Source organism: Mustela lutreola, chromosome 2 (assembly GCF_030435805.1).
Source record: "Mustela lutreola isolate mMusLut2 chromosome 2, mMusLut2.pri, whole genome shotgun sequence".
Taxonomy (NCBI): Eukaryota; Metazoa; Chordata; class Mammalia; order Carnivora; family Mustelidae; genus Mustela; species Mustela lutreola.
In genome coordinates, this window is record NC_081291.1 from 121,810,703 (window position 1) to 121,829,332 (window position 18,630).

Below are 18,630 nucleotides of genomic sequence, written 5' to 3' on the forward strand. Positions count from 1 at the left end.
CTTGCCTTTCATCCACGCACAGAAAACTTTTTCTGAGATCCCACCTCTGCAGCCATATTCATGGGCCTCCCTAAAATGCCCATGCTTCTAGCAGTGGGTCTCAACCCTGGGTGCAGGTTAGAGTCACCTAGAGAGTTTTTTCAGAAAATACCAAAGCCAGAGCCACCCCCAGATGTTCAAACGACACTGCCTGAGACTGAGGCCTGGGATCTGCCATCTTTTCAAAGTCCCCCAAGTGATTATAACATGTAGCCAGGATCAAGAGCCACCAGTTTATGCCATCACAATTACTATCTCAAAAACAAATGGTAAGGAGCACCTGGGTGGCTCTGTCGGTTAAGTATTTCCCTTCAGTTTAGGTCATGATCCCAGGCTCCTGGGATCGAGCCCCCTGTCGGGCTCTGTGCTCTGTGGGGAGTCTGCTTCTCCCTCTCCCTCTGCCCACCACTCTGCCTGCTTATGCTCTCTCTGTCTGTCTCTGTCTCTGTCTCTCTCTCTCTCTGTCAATTAAATTTTTTAAAAAATGGTAAGGCTAGGAATTATGTCAATCGTATCAAAGTGAACAATGATAATAGCAGTGACAAATGCCACTTGTTGGGGGCTCTCTGTATAACCTGGTTGGGTTTTCATTACAATCATACAAGGAAGACATGGGAGAGATGAGAAATCAGGATGCTTCCAAAGTTACTCAGGAAAGGAGAGATGAAACCCACAGTGCACCCAGGCAGCCTGGCTCCAAACCCCTGCTCTGAAACACTCTGCCCTGTCCATGCTTCCTTGAGCAGGCCCCAGCCGCCACCTTCTGACCAGCTTACTTGGACAAAGCAGTGCCAACTTCCACCACCCATATCTAATCTCATTTCTTTCACTTCTTAAGTTCATTTCCTATTGCACACCCTCTGCTTTGTGCTGTCCATCTTTCCATCTTCAGGCTTTGACTCTCTAAGCGTGAAAGCTCTAGAGAGAAGAATCTAGAAGCAGATCCCTTTCCCTGGCACTTCATGCACCCAGCTCTGCCCACTTATCTGACCTCATTCCCATCCCTCTCCCTAGCCCACAGCACCCCAGCCACGTGCCCTTCTTTGCCAGGACGTGCCAAGCTCACACCTGCTTCAAGGTCGTGCCATCTGCGATCTCTCTCCCAGAATGTTCTCTCCACAGACCTTTGCTCCATCTCAGGTCTGTTTAAAAGGCACCTCCCCACCTCTCCTAAATCCCCAACACCTGACCCTGCCTGACTTTCTTCTTGGCATGCATCAGTACTTGCAATTTTATAACTTATCTCCTTGTTTATTATCTCTCTAGAGATTATATACTGGAGTATAATCTCAATGAAGGCAGATACATTTTCTAAATCACTGCATCTCCAGCTCTAGAATAGCATAGGACATGTAAAAGGCACCCAAAAAACATTCGTTGAACAAATACAATGTAATCATATAACCAATTCCATAATTGACTACCTATAAACCAACAGAAAAGGGATTATTGTGACAAAGCCCTAGAAAAGAACCACAACACACTAGTAGTTAACAATGACCTCTACTACTGGACACCTGCAGGTACCTGCTGTCTGCAAACTCTGAATTTGTACTCCAGATTATGTACCTATGTCAAAATTAACAGAGCCCACTTCTCTGCGACAGCCCCTTTCAAATTGCTTTCAGATATGTCACCTGATTCCTGTAACACTTGACAATAGTTCTCACCCAGCTTCAATGCAAGAAGCCACACCACGCAGTTATGGCGACATGTCCTGCAGCTGAAGACAGGCTTCCCTGGCACATACTGTGACGGACAAGGACAGCACTGTGTGCCCAGGTCCGTTGGGGGGGACACTTACGCTCTCTGGAATTCTGGGATGCTGAAGATGGCCTGCATGACAGAACTCAGGTAGCAGCTGTTGCCCAGGTTCTTGAGACCCGTGTACCCGGGGCCATACATGGGCTTCAGCTTTGTCCCGGTCTCCTGGATCACTTCCCACTCGCTGACCCGCGGCTTGATGTCATTGTCCCGAAGCCCGTTCTCCGTCTGGGACAAAGTCATTGAAAGAAACCAACTTTAGTTATATAATTACCACCCAAAGCTCACATCTCAAGAATTACTTCTAACAGCAATGGATATTCCTGCCCCTTTGTTCCCCAAGCTAAGCAGAAAAATCATCTAGTTAAAGAGATTGATGTAGTGATGATGCATACAACTGTCAATGTACTTAATGCCACAGACCACACACTTAAAAATAGTTAAATTGGCAGAGCGCCTGGGTGGCTCAGTGGGTTAAAGCATCTGCCTTTGGCTCGGGTCATGATCTCAGAGTCATGATCTCAGGGTTGTGGGATCGAGCCCCGCATCGGGCTTTCTGCTCAGCAGGGAGCCTGCTTCCTCCTGCCTCTCTGCCTGCCTCTCAAATAAATAAATAAAATCTTTGAAAAAAGAATAGTTAAATTGGCAAATTTTATGTTATGTATGTCTTTCCACAGCAAATACACACACACACACACACACACACACACACACACTCTTTAAAGATTTAAAAATGAAAGGGAAAGAGACTGAGAGGAAAGGAGATAGGAGGAAGAAAGACAAACAGGAATGGAAAGAAGCTAGTAATTTCAAGGGAAAATACAGTTCAATCCAGCAAACAGAAAAGCAAGGCCACTGGACAGGAAAGTGAAGGAAAATCCTCTGCCTTGGAAGTGCCTTGAAATAGGAGGGAGGCTTAAAGAGGAGCAGAGAACATAAATTAAAGGGGAACATGAGTGAGGACGAGGAGACAGAGGGGAGGAGAGCCCGAGGAGAAGGGCTGGGAGGGCAGGGCCCGAGCACAGCACGCGCACCGCAGCAGCTCCTCACAGGAACTGGCATTACATAGTCATGATACCAGCTTGAAAACACAATATTAAATGAAGCAAAGCTTTCCCCATCAACAACAAACAACATGTTGGCTTATTCTTTCCACCCGCAAGCTCAGCTTCCCCTCCTGAAATTAATTAAAGTGATGTCGGTCACAGATAATTTTAAAGGTCATCTTCCAGTACCTTCTCGCTTCAGTGAACAAGGAGTGATTCATGCAACTCTCCATCAAAATAGACAGAAATTTCACAAGCAAACTCCAACTAAAACAAATGGTACTTTTGACGAGGTGCCATTTTTATTATAACATAAAAAAAATTTAAGCTGGTAACCAAAAGAAAATGCTAATTAATTAAATTCAAGAAGTGAAGGCAAACATTAAAACCTAAAACCTACAAAAGTAAGATTCCTGTTCAGCAATTACATATTAAAGAAACTAAAGGGTTCCTTCCCTGCAAGGTAGGAATACAGACAAAGTAGACCTTCTTACCCCATGCATATGAAGCATATCGATTCCAAAATGTGCTAAGTGCTTGGCCAAATGAGGATCCAAAACGGGTTCCTCTTCTTGAAAAGAATAAACATCTACAAGGTGAAGAGAAAACAAGGAACGAGATCTTTAATCAAGTCCTTCAATATTCAACATGTATCTGTTGAGCTCTCACTGTGCACCAGGCTTGGGATACTCTGGTGAATAAAGCCAACAGAAACCTCCTCTGAGTTACACTCAATTGGAGGAAAGACAGATGATCAACAACAAACAAAATTAATAGGTCTATTTTGTAATTATACCCATATATCAATTTTTTTACTTTCAGAAAGTTGATTTTTTAAAGGTTTTCTGAAACAAAAAAAAAAAAATTTTTTTTGAGAAAGCAGTGTCTAAAGTTAAAATAATTGAAATTAGACCAGTGTCCATGCCTAACAATTGATTTTGTAACCAAAACCACACTGACATAACAACAGTGCAGGAGGAGAGAAGGGTGGGGGAGGAGAGAGTGGCACCACCTACCGTGGGAGGGAGAGCTTGCCAGGGGGCAGAGGGGACACACAGGCCCTCAGGAGCACCTGAATAGCTGGAGTGAGGTGTTAGGTCCAAGACAAAACAAAATTCCTCCTGTGGAATCCTCCACAGCCTCAGACCTGTCAGCTGGCCAGCTCCCACCTCCCACCTGCCCCTTCATCCCTTCTTTCCAACACTAGTGTCCACCCCCAGTGGACTCAGTGAAGACTGTTCAGTACATCCCCAATGTGTCCACCCCGTAGCACACACAGCCAATGAGGGTGCGCATGGCCCAGCGGGGTAACTCAGGCAGTTCCGGGCCCACCAGTCCCAGTGCCTGAGGGATTGGCATCTTGGCCTTCTTGGCAAATCTCCCCAGAAGCTCTGGAGTCCATCACCTTGTATGTCCTTACACAGTAGTGCAATGTGGGGGAGGGGACAGATATCTTCAGGCCCATTTTGCAGATGAGGAAAAGAGGCTCACAAGGTTCAGTCATTTGCCTCAAACCCCAAAGGTGGCCCAGAACTTAGGTATCCAGGCCCCTCACCCAGTCCTTTTTCTTCTACACCCGACTATTTCTTTAGCTCTCTCAGAAGACTCAGAGACTTGATGAAGCACCATTCCAAGTCCTTAATTGGAAGGGAGAGTCAAAAACCCCAATTTCTTCACTCCTAAATTGGAAAAACAAAATCTATTACAGGGAAAATAGATATCAAGATAGCAGGGGCTCCTGGATGTCTCAGTCAGTTGAGTGTCCCATCCTTGATTTTGGCTCAGGTCATGATCTCGGTGGTGGGACTGGGCCCCATGTTGGGCTCCACGCTGGGTATGAAGTCTGTTTGAAATTCTCTCTTCCTCTGCCCCTCCCACTTATGTTCTCTCTCTCTCTCTCTCTCTCTCTCTCTCTAGAATAAGTAAATAAGGGCACCTGGATGGCTAAGTCAGTTAAATGTCTACCTTCAGCTCAGGTCATTATCCTGGGGTCCCTGGATCAAGTCCTGCATCAGGCTCCCTGCTCAGGAGGGAGTCTGTTTCTCCCTCTCCCTCTGCCCCTTCCCCTGCTCCTGCTCTCTCTTTCTCTCTCTCTCCCAACTAAATAAATAAAATATTTTTTAAAAATAAAATAAAATAAGTAAGTAATTTTTTAAAAAGAAAAAATAGCAATTCTTGGGGACACTAAAAGATAGATTGTCCAATGATTTTCCTCCTCTTTAGAATAGCACCAGGAGGAAAAAAGAAATACACACACATACACACACAACCTATGGTGATCTTCTGACCCAAACCCAGATCTGTGGAGACTCACTGCCACCAAAGGAAGTTAGTCTTTCTATTATTAATAGATTAGATGTTGTATAGCTTTCTTGGCTGTCCCTCTTCCTCCAGGGGCCCATTTTAACTTGTAGATAGGCAGCCTTCATTTATAGTCTTTTTTAGTATAATTCAGGGCTCTCAAAAGCAAAACAAAAGACAAAATCCCCAGCCCAATTAAGAAAAATTAAGAATTTCTTAAGAAATTAAGAAAAAGTTTAAATGCTAAAACCACCAACAAAAATCTTTAATAACTTGAAATACATAAATAATATTTTTTAATCTATGGCAAGTGACAAAAAAAATACCACTCAGATACTGACTAAATGTGAAAATGACATTCCCTAGGCACTTTAACTTCAGTTCTTATTAACGAGTGAAATAGTTTTGAAGACTTAAGACTTTAAGCCTCTAATTATTTGAGCTTCATTAGAAAATAACAAAGTTGCCAGAGCTGAACAGTTGGCATTGGCCTAGGATTTTGAAATAAGTGAAAACCACACAACACTCTATAATTCTTAATTTGTTAGACTCATGCCATATTGAGAAATTAATGTTTCCTCCCTCCAGTCATTAACTGCTCCAAAGATGTGACATGATTTGGTCAGACACACAGTTATTTTTTTTACTCCAATGACAACAGTTGAATGAGTAACATACAAGAAATCTAAAAATGAACTGTGATCCTCAAATTTGGCAAGGATGAAGAACTTACAAATGACATGTAGTCACAGGAAAAAAAAATGTGAAGTGGACTCAAGAAAGAGCGCCATAAGATGCTACTGAGCTGGTACAGGGGCCCCTAGGGCCAGGCAGTTTCACAGATGCTGTGGGCATCTCCAGAAGCTTCTCCCGCAATCACCAAGGCACTTAGGCTTCTTCTTAGGTAACCTAGTTTCACAACAGAAGAGCAAAACACCCTCTCCTCTCTCTGTCCCTCCTCACCCCCTTCCTACCAAGAACCTCATCCTTGCTTTTGCCAAATCAATGTCTCCTCCCACAGAGGAAAGTTTTTATTTGTTTGTTTGTCTCGCGATCTGTTTCTTGGTTTGTTTGTCACTGTGCTCATGGAGACCCGGAATGGAATTTGATATGGGGGCCATTTTTATGACCCAGGCCACCACCATGACCTCGCCTAGGTGGTCCAGACTTCTTGGAAGAACCAATTCTAAGTTGCAACCTCAAGGTAAGTAGGAGGTCCTCACCGAACAGGTATATCCTTACTGGGGAGAAGGAAACCAGGATGATCAGATCACATTACCATTAAATAGTTGAGTCCACAACCTGCTTGGATTCCATGTTCACTAAGCGGTACTCTAAATATAAGTCAGCTCCCTGCAGGAAAGGAATGTACTGGTCAAGCCAACATCAACATCCCATTTACAGGCAGTTGTGGTTCTCACTATAACCTAAAAAATAAACACTTTCTCTCTTGCGAGTTGAACTAGCCTCAGTGAGCTGAGCAAATATGGAAATGAGACCGTTGGCACTGGTATCTTCACCAGGAGGTGGCCACCCGCCCCTGGACAGAGGGCACCCTGCGCTCCTGTGCCTCAATCTCCACCAGGCTCATCCTCAGACATTAAGGGAAACTACAGGCATGTTTTCATAAACTTATTTGGCTTTAAAACAAATGAGTTATAGCTAGCCATCTATTAAACAGACTTTAAAAAAGTAAAATAAAATTGATGTATCCCATAAACTAATATGGTAATTAGACTGAAAATAATCATTAAAACCAACTCTGCACAAGACAAGCAGAAATCAAATCCAGATCTTTCTTCAAAAAGTGAAAATTACTTCAGGTAAATGAATTCCAAGAACTCTCATCACAGGCTAGATGATCTACATTGCTGTTGGTTTTACACCTTCTATGATCAAAACAGGATTTATTAAAAAATCTCAATTATATAAGGAAAAGTTCTCCCTCCTCTACAAACAAACAAGCAAAACAAACAAACAAACAAACAAAAAAACCTTAACTATAGCTGATAATGAATTAATATTCTTAGCAGCTGAAGAGTTTTTTATTTTAATCAAGAAAGAACACCTACACATAAGCCTACTAGAAAATCAACCTAAGAAATTCGAAAATAGAACTACAAACTGGCCAAAAATACTATGAAAAATGTTCATTCTCACTAGTAAAGCAAATGAAACCAAGATACCAGAATAGCGAGGGTTTTTAAAAACAACAAATACCCAAAGTTGTCAAAGATTTGCTGAAATGGGTATTCTCATACACTGTTAATGGGAATGTAAATTACTGTAACTGCTTAAAAGAGAAATTCAGCAATTGATAATTTATTTTTTTATTGTGCTATGTTAGTCACCATATGGTACACTATTAGTTTTTGATGTAGTGTTCCATGATTCATTGTTTGTGTATAACACCCAGTGCTCCATGCAATCTGTGCCCCCTTAATACCCATCATCGGGCTAACTCATCCCCCCACTTCCCTCCCCTCTAAAACCCTCTGTTTGTTTCCTAAAGTCCATAGTCCCTCATGGTTCATCTGGCAACTGAAAATTTAAAAGGTTCAACCCTTTGTTCAGAAAAACTGATCTTAAATATATTGTCAGACAAACATCCAAAGATTTCCATATATACAAGGATGCTCATCAGAAGAGCAAAAAAATTATAACAACTAACAGGAGAAAAATTAAATGATTTATGGAACTATCATGGGATACTAAAGAGTATTTAATAACATGGAAAATATGTATATGCATGTATATTTAATGTTAAGTAGAAGAAAACAAGGAATAGAACTTTACACAGTGTGATTCCATTTTTGTAAAAATGTGGGGCAGGGGCAGTCTGGGTGGTTGTATAAGAATTGACCAAGGCCAAGGAAAGGAAATATCCAAATTGTGAGAAGTGATTTGACAAATGATATTACTGGTGATTTTTATTTATATCTCTAAATTTTTCTGTTTTCTTAATATGTTACACTGAATATCGGCTCCTTGTGTAATCGAGGGGCAAAAATAACATGTTCCTTCCTCGAGCTGAAAGGAAAAAAACTTTAGATGAGAAAAAGAAAAAAGTCTAAATCATAGTTTGAAAATTAGTTTCATGTTCGAAAGAAAGCTTCTGGAAAATTAAAGACATGTAGAGAACAGAATTAACCCTTGCCTTTATTATTTGCATACATTTAAATGTAATCTAATTATTTAAATACTTACATACCAGTCTGTTTATTTAACAAAAGTATTCATGCCTACCACGTGTAAGATTTTATATGGAACCTAAAGATGAGTGAGACATAGCTCTCTGCCTTCAAACAACCGAAATTTTAAAACCAAACCATGTATACAAATAATGGTAGTCTTAGGTTGTTCTGGGAACTGGACTTCTAATAATTGGTCTTATCAAACCACTACAAAAACCAAAACAGAAAGGAGATACGTGCAGGGCACATGGGTAGTGCAGTCAGGCGTCCGACTCTTGGTTTCCACTCAGGTTGTGAATCTCAGGGTCATGGGATCAAGCCCTGCATCTGGTTCCATACTCAGGGTAGAGTCTGCTTGGGATTCTCTCTCCTCCTCCCTCTGCCTGCACCTCACCTCGCACCCCACAACCACATGGTCACAAATACATGCGCACATGCTCCCTCTCTCTCTCTAAATGAATATATCTTAAAACACACACACACATTCAAATGATTCCCACCCCTACAATGCTACCGACTAGAACTCCTATATTACAAACCCTTCCCTCTGTAGCCTTAGGATGGCTGCCTGGTACAGCATTCAACATAACGACCTGTAAGCAACTTGCTGTAACCCTCAACCCAGCAGCATGTCCCGACTTTTCCTCCTCCGATCGTGGTACTCATAGGGTTCACCCTGGACTGGGCGGAGGGTTATCCTCTTGCCGCTACTTTTCTCTAAGGAGCTCAAAATCAGCCCACTGACTCCAGAAACAGGAAGATTATCCAAAATGTGAGTCAAGAGAATCTTTACGTGGACAAACGGTCAGCCCTCAATTACAAAATAGACGAAAAACAAAACCAGTTCGGTGGAAAGGCATGGTAGACAAGAAGTGTGCCATCGTTAGAGAAACATCCTAGCCAATTAACTCTGAAGCAGGCTAATTCAGTCCGAGAAAGAGAACAGAAGAAAAGAAGAATGTCTTGGTACGTCTCCTAAAAAAAATCATCTGACCTTAGAATAAAGAAAAAATAGAGACTAAAACTTGGAAAGATGAAGAAGACTAACCTAAGGTGTTGGTGTAGATCTATGTTTACTTGATAAATGTTTTTAATGATGCTTAGATGATGGATTCTTATGGCCCTTGCTCAGCATTTAAGTTTCTCATTATTGATCCTGGTATTATTTCCCTTTTCCATCACAAAATGGTAGATGGAAAGAATTGTGCAAACATGGCCAAAAATTAACATTTGAGAGCATATGGTGTGAGAACATAAAGAAAAAGAACGAATTCTGAAGCTGGCAGTACAAGTAGGAACCAAGGCTAGTCCTTGGCCACCAGCCACTGTCAAGGACTCTGACACACAATATCATTTAGAATCCCCCTCCTTTATGACTCCATTTCTAAAATGATGCTAACTCCCATCATGAATTCTAGGGCTTCCCTCTACTGTTTTAATGCTGGACTTGATTATCCCTGCTCATTTCACAAGTCCTGGTTCCTACCCCTCTGTCCTCTTAGCCAAGAGATATACAGAAAGACAGTAATAACAGGTAACAGTAGCAACCTACTCGTATTAAGGCCTTACTGTGTGCACTGGGCTAAATGCTTTTGGTGCCTCAACAGACCTATGAAGGAGCTACCACAATCATCCTCCAGATGCAGAACGTGAGGTGGAGAAGGATTTGAAGACTTGCCAGTAGGAGGCAGAATCAGGATTCAGACCTGAGCTGCATCCAGAGCCTACACCCTCCAACCAGGAATGAAGGCACCATTTCAGTTAAGAGGAGCCACCACAAGTTCCCAGAGCCTACACCCTCCAACCAGGAATGAAGGCACCATTTCAGTTAAGAGGAGCCACCACAAGTTCCCAAAGCCAATAAAGGCACACTCACCTGCCCCATCAGGAGTAATGGTTCCCAGCTTCACAGCCAGAGGATAGCCCATGTCTCTGTAATGCTCCAATGCATGGCCGTTGCCTCCAGAGCTGTCAAAGAACCACTTCCCACACAGCACGGAGCCATCGGTCAGATTCAACCAGAGGTTTTCCCGCAGGTCACACCTGGCACACTTCCAACCACTGAAAGGTCAGAGAAGAGCAGTTAGGATCACTGGAACGCGAGGTATAGCTAGAAAACTAACATCCAAGGGGCACCTGGGTGGCTCAGTGGGTTAGAGCCTCTGACTTTGGCTCAGGTCATAATCTCAAGGTCCTGAGATCGAGCCCCGCATGGGGCTCTCTGCTCAGCAAGGAGCCTGCTTCCTCCTCTCTCTCTGCCTGCCTCTCTGCCTACTTGTGATCTCTGTCAAATAAATAAATAAATTCTTTTCAAAAAAAGCCTCAGGTTAAAAAAAAAAAGAAGAAAGAAAGAAAGAAAGAAAACAAACATCCAAGAGAATGGACGGTCTCGAGCTGGGGGTTGCAGGCAGCAGTGAGTAAAACAATGGAAACCGCCGCTTCCTTCCCTCCTTCACCCTTCAGAATGTTAGTGTCGCCACTAACCAATCAGTACCAATCAGTACACTGCCTGCCTCCACGAGGCTCTTCTACTTTAGAAAACTGACACAGTGGGGGTGCCTGGGTGGTTCAGATGGTTAGGTGTCTGCCTTCGGCTCAGGTCATGATCCCAGAGTCCTGGAATGAAGCCCACATCAAGCCCCGAGCTCATCCGGGAGCCTTTTTCTCCCTCTGTCTCTCTCTTGCTCTCACTTTCTCTCAAGTAAATAAATAATCTTTCTAAAGAAAAAAAAAAAAAAAATGACCAAGCAAATAATCTTAAAAAAACACAGAACCTGCAGTCAGGAGGTGAGGTCATTTCCTTCAAATTCCTACATGAGGGACAATGGAGCTCAAATAAGTCAAAAACATGCAGGATCCCACATGCATAAACACCTAAAGTTCTAAAGCATTAACCACACCTAGTAAAGCTCATTTAAACAAAATCCTGCTACACAGCAGATCTGAATGAAGTAGAAAAAATGTCAACTTCACTGAAGTTTAGTGTCAGGTACATGCCAAGTACCCTACAGAAGTCTGATCATCTAATTCTACTTAACACCCTTCAGAATCAGTATCCCCAGCCACGCTGTCAAAGGGAGAAACTGAGGCCCAGAAGTAGGCTGCCTTCCCCTACGACCACACAGAACGTGAAGGCAGCACAGTCAGGGTTCCACAAGACAAGAGCACCCGCCTCTGTCCACACAACAGACCTAACAGGAGATGCTAATATGCCCAAAGAGTATTCCAGCCACAAGCGTGACAACCAAATGTTGTCACAAATGTAAATGTTGGGTTCCCCTAGAAGCAGAGTCTGAAACAAAGGTCTGAATATAAATGGCTCGTATAGGAGGTGATCCCAGGAAGAAATGGAGGGAAGGAAGACTGGAAAGGGCAGGAAGCCAGTCCAGGTATGTCAACAAGCAGATGACCACCATGGGAAACTCGGACTCCGTATAGTTGGGAGCTCCAGGAGGCCGCCGCTCGAGGAGTCAGGATCCAGGATATTCATCCATCCACACCAGTCACCGGTTGAGGGCTGTTCCAGGAGGACAGGAGGGAGCATTAACTCCGTGGCATTTCTCATTGTCCCATGCACAGGCCTACCTGGCCTCAGCAGGCAGAGAAAGCCCTCAAGCAAAGAGCACCTTCAAGCGGGTGCTTGCTGCTGAGAGCCGAGGGGTGGGGACTGAGCTCAGCAGTATGGACTGGCCATGCTCAGCCTCTACAAAGGTAGAGATCTTTTTAGAAAGAATTTTGAGCTTAGTTTTAATCAGCGGCATCTGGTAAAAATATACATAACTGCCAGTTCAGAGAAGAGGTAAAAACATAAATATTCCTTTGGTCAGTTTTAAGGGGTGAAGTTCCATTTCGCTATCTGACACTCACCTTGGAGGAATCCTGACTCCATTGTCCAACTGGGTAAGATTATTGGCATATTTGGATACTGGCAATTCATTTTCCCATGTGTCTGGGTCCTGCTTTCTATATGGAGATTTTGAGCTGAGAACCGCATCACAAGCAATTGTTACCTGTAATACAAACCCAGATGTTATGTGTAAAAACAGCTTGAGAGAAAAGCAACTTCTAGAAAGCAAGTTTAAAAGTTTATTATTATTATTAATAAATACAGCCTCATCCAAAAAAATTCAGACAGCAGTGACCATAAGAGCAAGATCCCAGTTAGCAGATTCCAGGACTTTCTCCATGAATCCAGCTCAATTTTGTCCCTAACCTGGAGTGTGTAGTATTGACAAGGATCGAAGATAGCAAGGAACCTAATCCAGTTTGTAAAGCCAAGCACAGGAGTCAGATTTAACTATTTCTTAGCAAGCACAGTGAAAAGTATTCGGTGAAGGATTTACAAGACTGAAATTAGCTACAGAAATGCCTAGGATTTACCCAAGTGAGTGTTTTCCTCTAACAAATATACACCCAGATATCCAATATCCTCAACTCATCACACAACAGCATGCGGTCAAGGGCATTTGAGTGGAATGCAAGCAGCATGGCTCCATTTCTTAATCTGGTGCAAATGTGACCTTGGACAGGGACATGCCTAGGTGTCTCTGGCCAGATCAGTCAACATCATGAGCAAATCTGTGATGTCCAGCTTGGCACCAACTGACCACAGGGGAAGAGGGTGCAAATTCTCTGCTTTCTCCTAAACCCAATTAATCCAGCACTTATGCCTATCACTACATTTGCTATTTGCCTAATGCTGTAACAACTATTCCTAACTGTCTTTAAAATCATATTCTGGTGGGAATGTAAAATGGGGCAGTGACTTTGGCAAACAGTTTGGCAGTTCCACAAATAGTTAAACTGAGCAATTCAACTCCTAGGTATATATCCAAGAAAAATGAAAACATGTGTCCATGCTAAACTTACACAAATCTTCATAGAAGCATTATTTAAAATACCCAGAAAGAAGAAACTACCCTGATGCCCACTAACGACAAATGGATAAATAAAATGTCGTATGTCCACACAATGAAATGTTATTCAGCAATAAGAAGGAATGAAGGCCTGATCCATGCTACAACATGAATGAATCTTGAAAATCCATGCTAGGGGCGCCTTGGGTGGCTCAGTGGCTTAAGCCTCTACCTTCATCTCGGGTCATGATCTCAGGATCCTGGGATGGAGCCCCGCATTTGGGCTTTCTGCTCAGCAGGGAGCCCGCTTCCTCCTCTCTCTCTCTCTCTCTCTCTGCCTACTTGTGATCTCTATCTGTCAAATAAATAAATAAAATCTTTAAAAAAAAAAAAAAAAAGAATCCACTGGGATGGAAAATACTTCATTCCAAAAAAAAGAAAATACATGCTAAGTAAAAAAGGCCAACCACCAAGATGTACATATGTTGTATGATTCCATTTATATGCAATGTCTGGAACAGGCAAATCCAACGAGACAGAAAGTAGATTAGTGATGGCCAGAGGCTGGGAGGGATGACAGCTGGAGGGGTGATGAGAGTATTCCACGGGAGATAATGGCCATGGATGTCCAACTCCCAACACAAGAAAAGCCACTGGATGGTTTAAAAAGGTTTTTAAACCAAGGTTTGTATTCTACCTCACTAACCCCCCCCCCACAATTAGCTGAATTTCATGCAGAGTGATTTCCCCCTGGGTAGCCCTAGAACTCTTTAAGAGACAGTGAGGGCTGCTCCCTCAGTTTCCTTCCTTGCCCCCCCCAACCCCTGAGCAACTCCTCTCACTGCTACATCAAGAAGCTATTCGGAACCTTTCTCTTCTCAACTTCCGTCACACTCGTTTGGCCCCAGCCGCTAACACAGCTCACTCAGACAGCCACAGAGCAGCCTCCCACGGTTCCTTTCCCCCACACCCGCCCTCTCCACTACACGGCAGCCAGACTGGTCTGCTGGGAATATCAGATCCTCTCCTGCTCCTGCTTAAAATTCTCCACGCTACTACCGATGGGTGACACGGAGCAAGGCACCATCAGGAGTAAGGAAGAGGTCTCCACCCTCAAAAAACGTTATACTCCATGACACGCCAAATATCCATAAATATATCTAACCTTTTTAAAAAGAGAGTCCCACTCACCTCTCACCAAAACCACTTTTATACAATTAGCCTTTCTTTTCAATTATCAAAATTCATCTCCCACTTCCTTCCAGGAATGCTGCTGGAAAACAGGGTTCAGGTCACCTCAAATCCTTCCTGATGCTCCAGGTTTGGGCTACCTGAACCATTCCGTGCTGCCTTAGCACTTGGGCTGCACATCCTAAGCTTTTCAGTCTGGTCTGTTATTACAATCTCTTGGTTGCTACGACTGTCTCAATCCCTTCCCTGTCCTCCTCTGAATCTTCTCCACGATGCACAAAAACGTTGATCAAGATATGAATACAACAGGGGCGCCTGGGTGGTTCAGTGGGTTAAAGCCTCTGCCTTCAGCTCAGGTCATGATCCCAGGGTCCTAGGATCGAGCCCCACATTGGGCTCTCTGCTCAGCAGGGAGCTGCTTCCCCCTCTCTCTCTGCCTGCCTCTCTGCCTACTTGTGATCTCTGTCTGTCAAATAAATAAATAAAATCTTAAAAAAAAAAAAAAGATTTGAATACAATATTCTCTCTTTTCTTTGAAGAACATGTTGGTGACACTCAACAAAATTTCCTCAAACTTCCAGGCCACGACCAAACACTGATCTAGTGTTTTCAGCTGAAACTGCTTAGCAGCCCTTCGTATGGATCACAGCTGAAGATCAGGATCTGTTATCCTATAATTAGGCCATGAATTATCTTTCCCTGGATTGGTTGTCTTGAGCGAAGAGAAAAAAAACTTGGTACTAGTCCTGGCTCCATCCCAGGCCTCACAGTCCTCAAATTCAGTAGTGTTCTGGAATCGACTCAAACTGGCTCACAGAACTGATGGTTAAATTTTTTAAAATTCTGCAAGATGGTTGTGAAACACAGACATTGTTGAAAATCAAATTATAAAAACACAATCAGGTAAAATACTTATTTTTAAAAAAGTAACAGACATTCAAAACTCTTCTCTTCCTGTTCTACTGTATCTTACGATTTTCGGTGTGTTCTTGAGGTTATTTACATGTACATTATGTGACCGGTGGGAATTTCATACAATGGGGTGCTGCTACACACTCTCTTTTCAACCCTGTTTCCGGAGACATCCTGTTAGCCTGAAATCAGCCATGGTGGGAATATTGACACCATGGAAATCATCAAACATTACAAAGCGAGCCTTTCCCCCAGGGAGCTGGATGCTAAATATTTACAAGCAGTTTCTGAAGTCTAAAATGAGGCACTGGATTTCAGGCTACAAGATCCCTACTGAGCTCCAAATGCTGTCTCTGCGAACTTCACATCACTGAGAGGTAGTTTAACCTTCTGGTAGACTCCACAATGTTCCTATCTGAAACAGAATTTTTTCTGAGCTGAGACGCTCAAAAGATGAAGGAAGAGTCATCTGGTTGGGTGATTTTCAGCTCAATAATTTTTGTTATTCAAGAGCTTAAAAAAAAATTTTGCGGGACACCTGGGTGGCTCAGTGGGCTAAGCCTCCGCCTTCGGCTCAGGGCTCTCTGCTCGGCGGGGAGCCTGCTTCCCTCTCTCTCTCTTTCTCTGCCTGCCTCTCTGCCTACTTGTGATCTCTCTCTCTGTCAAATAAATAAATAAAATATTTAAAAAAAAAAAAAAGTTTGCCTTTGGCTCAGGTCATGATCCCAGGGTCCTGGGATCAAGCCCCAGTTCGAGCTCCTTGCTCAGTCGGGAGTCTTTTCCCACTCCCCCTGCTAGTCTCTAGCTCACTCTGGTGCGCTCTCTCTCTCACTCTCTCTCTCTCTCTCTCACACACACACACACACACTTGCTCTCTCTCTCTCAAATAAATAAATAAATAAAATCTTTCAAAGCTTCAAACAAGAATATCAAACACCAAAAAATGTAGCAGAAGCACAAAAAGATAGGAACTAGCACCTGTTACATAAATAAATCCCATCAGCTACCATCAGATAAACCCAGACTTTTCCTTCAATCGCTCCCACCCCAGCTTTTGAATAACGCTCCCTCTCCTTTTTAGAAAATGTTTACGTTATTTCTTGATTCTAGAAGACACTATATTAAAAATTATAACATATATTCTTGGGATTCAGATTTCTATGACCCTTCACCTTTACTTAAATAAAAGTATTCACACTTCAAATTATATTCTAAATATAGGATTAATGAAAAAACACTTAAAGGCTCCTTCACTAAATTTTTCACATAAAGACTTTTTCTTCATAAGTGAGTGAGAGAAAAATCATTTCTCATGATCTTTATTCATCGTGTGCTTCTTGATCTCTTTTCTGACGGCAGACGTAAGAGTTACATGAAATGAGGGCAGACAGTAAGAACTCTCAGTATCGTGCAGATACAAGGTTTAGAATATAATTTCAGGTAATGGGATGAGGTAAAACCATTTGGCCCACTCATATATTTTATCCTTGGTAACAGCCACATGAGTCAACACAGGGAACTGGAGAAAGGAAAGGTAATTTAATTCTCTATGCACTGCTGAACACTGTGCACTTAGCACTAAAAAGGGTATGTCACATCTAGTAATTAGAGGAAAGAGGTACAGTAGCTAAATCAACAACATTTTCATTTCTATGGTCTTCTATTTAGGTAGAAAGTAGGTCAGGGGCAGAAGAGGTGGAATGGTAGAAACCTGGTCTCTAATGACATGGGAACCCCAAGCACAAACACCCCCTCCCTCCCCGTACTGGCAGAGGCAAGTGAGCAGGTGGCCGTAAATACAAAGTCACACAATGTCCTGAAGATTCCCAGACCTAAACACCTGGCTTTTGTTCTGGGGGAGTGCCAGGAGAGAAGCAGCGAGCTAGCATGTGTAAACTCCAGGGACCCTGACCTCCCTGCTCCCCAGGTGTTCGCAGAGAGGGAAGGAAGGAAAGAAAGGGAAGAGAACAAAGGAGAGAAGATGGGGTGGTAGAGATGACATAGGAAAGGAGGAAAGAACAGGAAAAACGCTTGACGTCCTTGCAGGAGCTCCACGCCTCCTTACGGGCTCCAAGTACAACAAACACAACGTGGCTTCCTCACACCACCCCTGCCGCCCCCAGCTTCGTGCTGTTCAGGAAGGTGAATGTTGCACCACAAAAAACAAGGGCAGGGAAGAGAAAGGGAAAAAATTCACCACGAAATCTAAACGCCAAAACCTAGAAAGTAGCCTTAGCCTTCATGAGGAACAAAACTTTCAAGGAGTCTCACATTACCACGGAGCTCCCGCAGACCTGTGATTTGTAAGCGTTTGGTTATTTTTATAGTCGTGTTGCTGTTGCTTCAGCAGAGAAATCCTTATTTTTCCCAAACAAAATCTCACGTGGAAGGCTAACACACAGAAGAGATAAAAATATAGCCATTCCTCTGATCAGAAAACACCCCTCTCCAATGAGCCCTGTACATCTCAGGGGCACAGTGTGAAAATCTACACAACAGACTGTGAATTATGGTGGCAAGAAACCAGATCACCAAGGACGGGGGGAGGGGTGGCGGGCAGCCTGCCGTGGGGTGGGGGGGCAGGTCACAGGGGAGAGACCAGCCCAATGTTTATACACTTAGAGGCCCACAGAGCAATGGAAATACCTTGCAGCAGAGGGTATCTGGCCAAACGCTACTAAAACCTCACCCTGCAAGACCCTTTCACAGAGAAGAAGCTACACGCTCATGTTTGTGCTCATTCTTCTCCTCTTTGCTCATTCAACCTGTCTCCCCCGCCCACCCCCCGCGTGCACACACACCACACACGCACACACACCTGACACAGAGAGTCACGCGCATCTAGCTAGCAGCCGTGCACACTCACTGACCAGGGCTGGTAACTCCTCAATATTTGGTAGTGCTATTTCATAGTGGTCTGGGAATATAACAAGTTTGGCTTCGTCTTCATATTCATAATCGTCGCTATTTAAATCGTCATCAGTATCTAGATCTGAGGAAAAAACAAAAACAAAGAACAAGAAGTGAAGAGAGAACATTCTACACCAAGGCAGCACTCACTGGGAAAGCCAGAAATAACAAACAAGAGCAGGACATTTATGATGCCCTCCTCTGGCGACCCAAACCAGGAGTAAAAGGCCGACCATCTTTCCTAAGTTAGAAATACCTATTAATAAGTGACAGATGTATAAAGACTGAGACCTACCATACAGCTTTGCAATAAAATAGACACATGTGCTAGATATTCAATTTGTAAAGACTTTTAAAGGTATGAATTGTTCATTATGATCTGTTGGGTACCTGGCTCCTGATTGCGTAAGAATGGAT

General features: G+C 43.2%; 1 protein-coding gene across 1 annotated transcript in view; it reads right to left on the bottom strand.

Moving 5' to 3' along the window:
* Window positions 1-18,630, bottom strand: part of USP13 (ubiquitin specific peptidase 13) — a 108,294-nt gene that overhangs the window by 49,336 nt on the left and 40,328 nt on the right. Inside the window, exons 4-8 of the mRNA XM_059163401.1 lie at window positions 18,174-18,295; window positions 12,212-12,354; window positions 10,221-10,405; window positions 3,344-3,438; window positions 1,844-2,031 (exon numbers count right to left, since the gene is read on the bottom strand). Of these exons, the coding sequence (XP_059019384.1) occupies window positions 1,844-2,031; window positions 3,344-3,438; window positions 10,221-10,405; window positions 12,212-12,354; window positions 18,174-18,295 (733 nt within the window). The remainder of the gene's footprint in view (window positions 1-1,843; window positions 2,032-3,343; window positions 3,439-10,220; window positions 10,406-12,211; window positions 12,355-18,173; window positions 18,296-18,630) is intronic.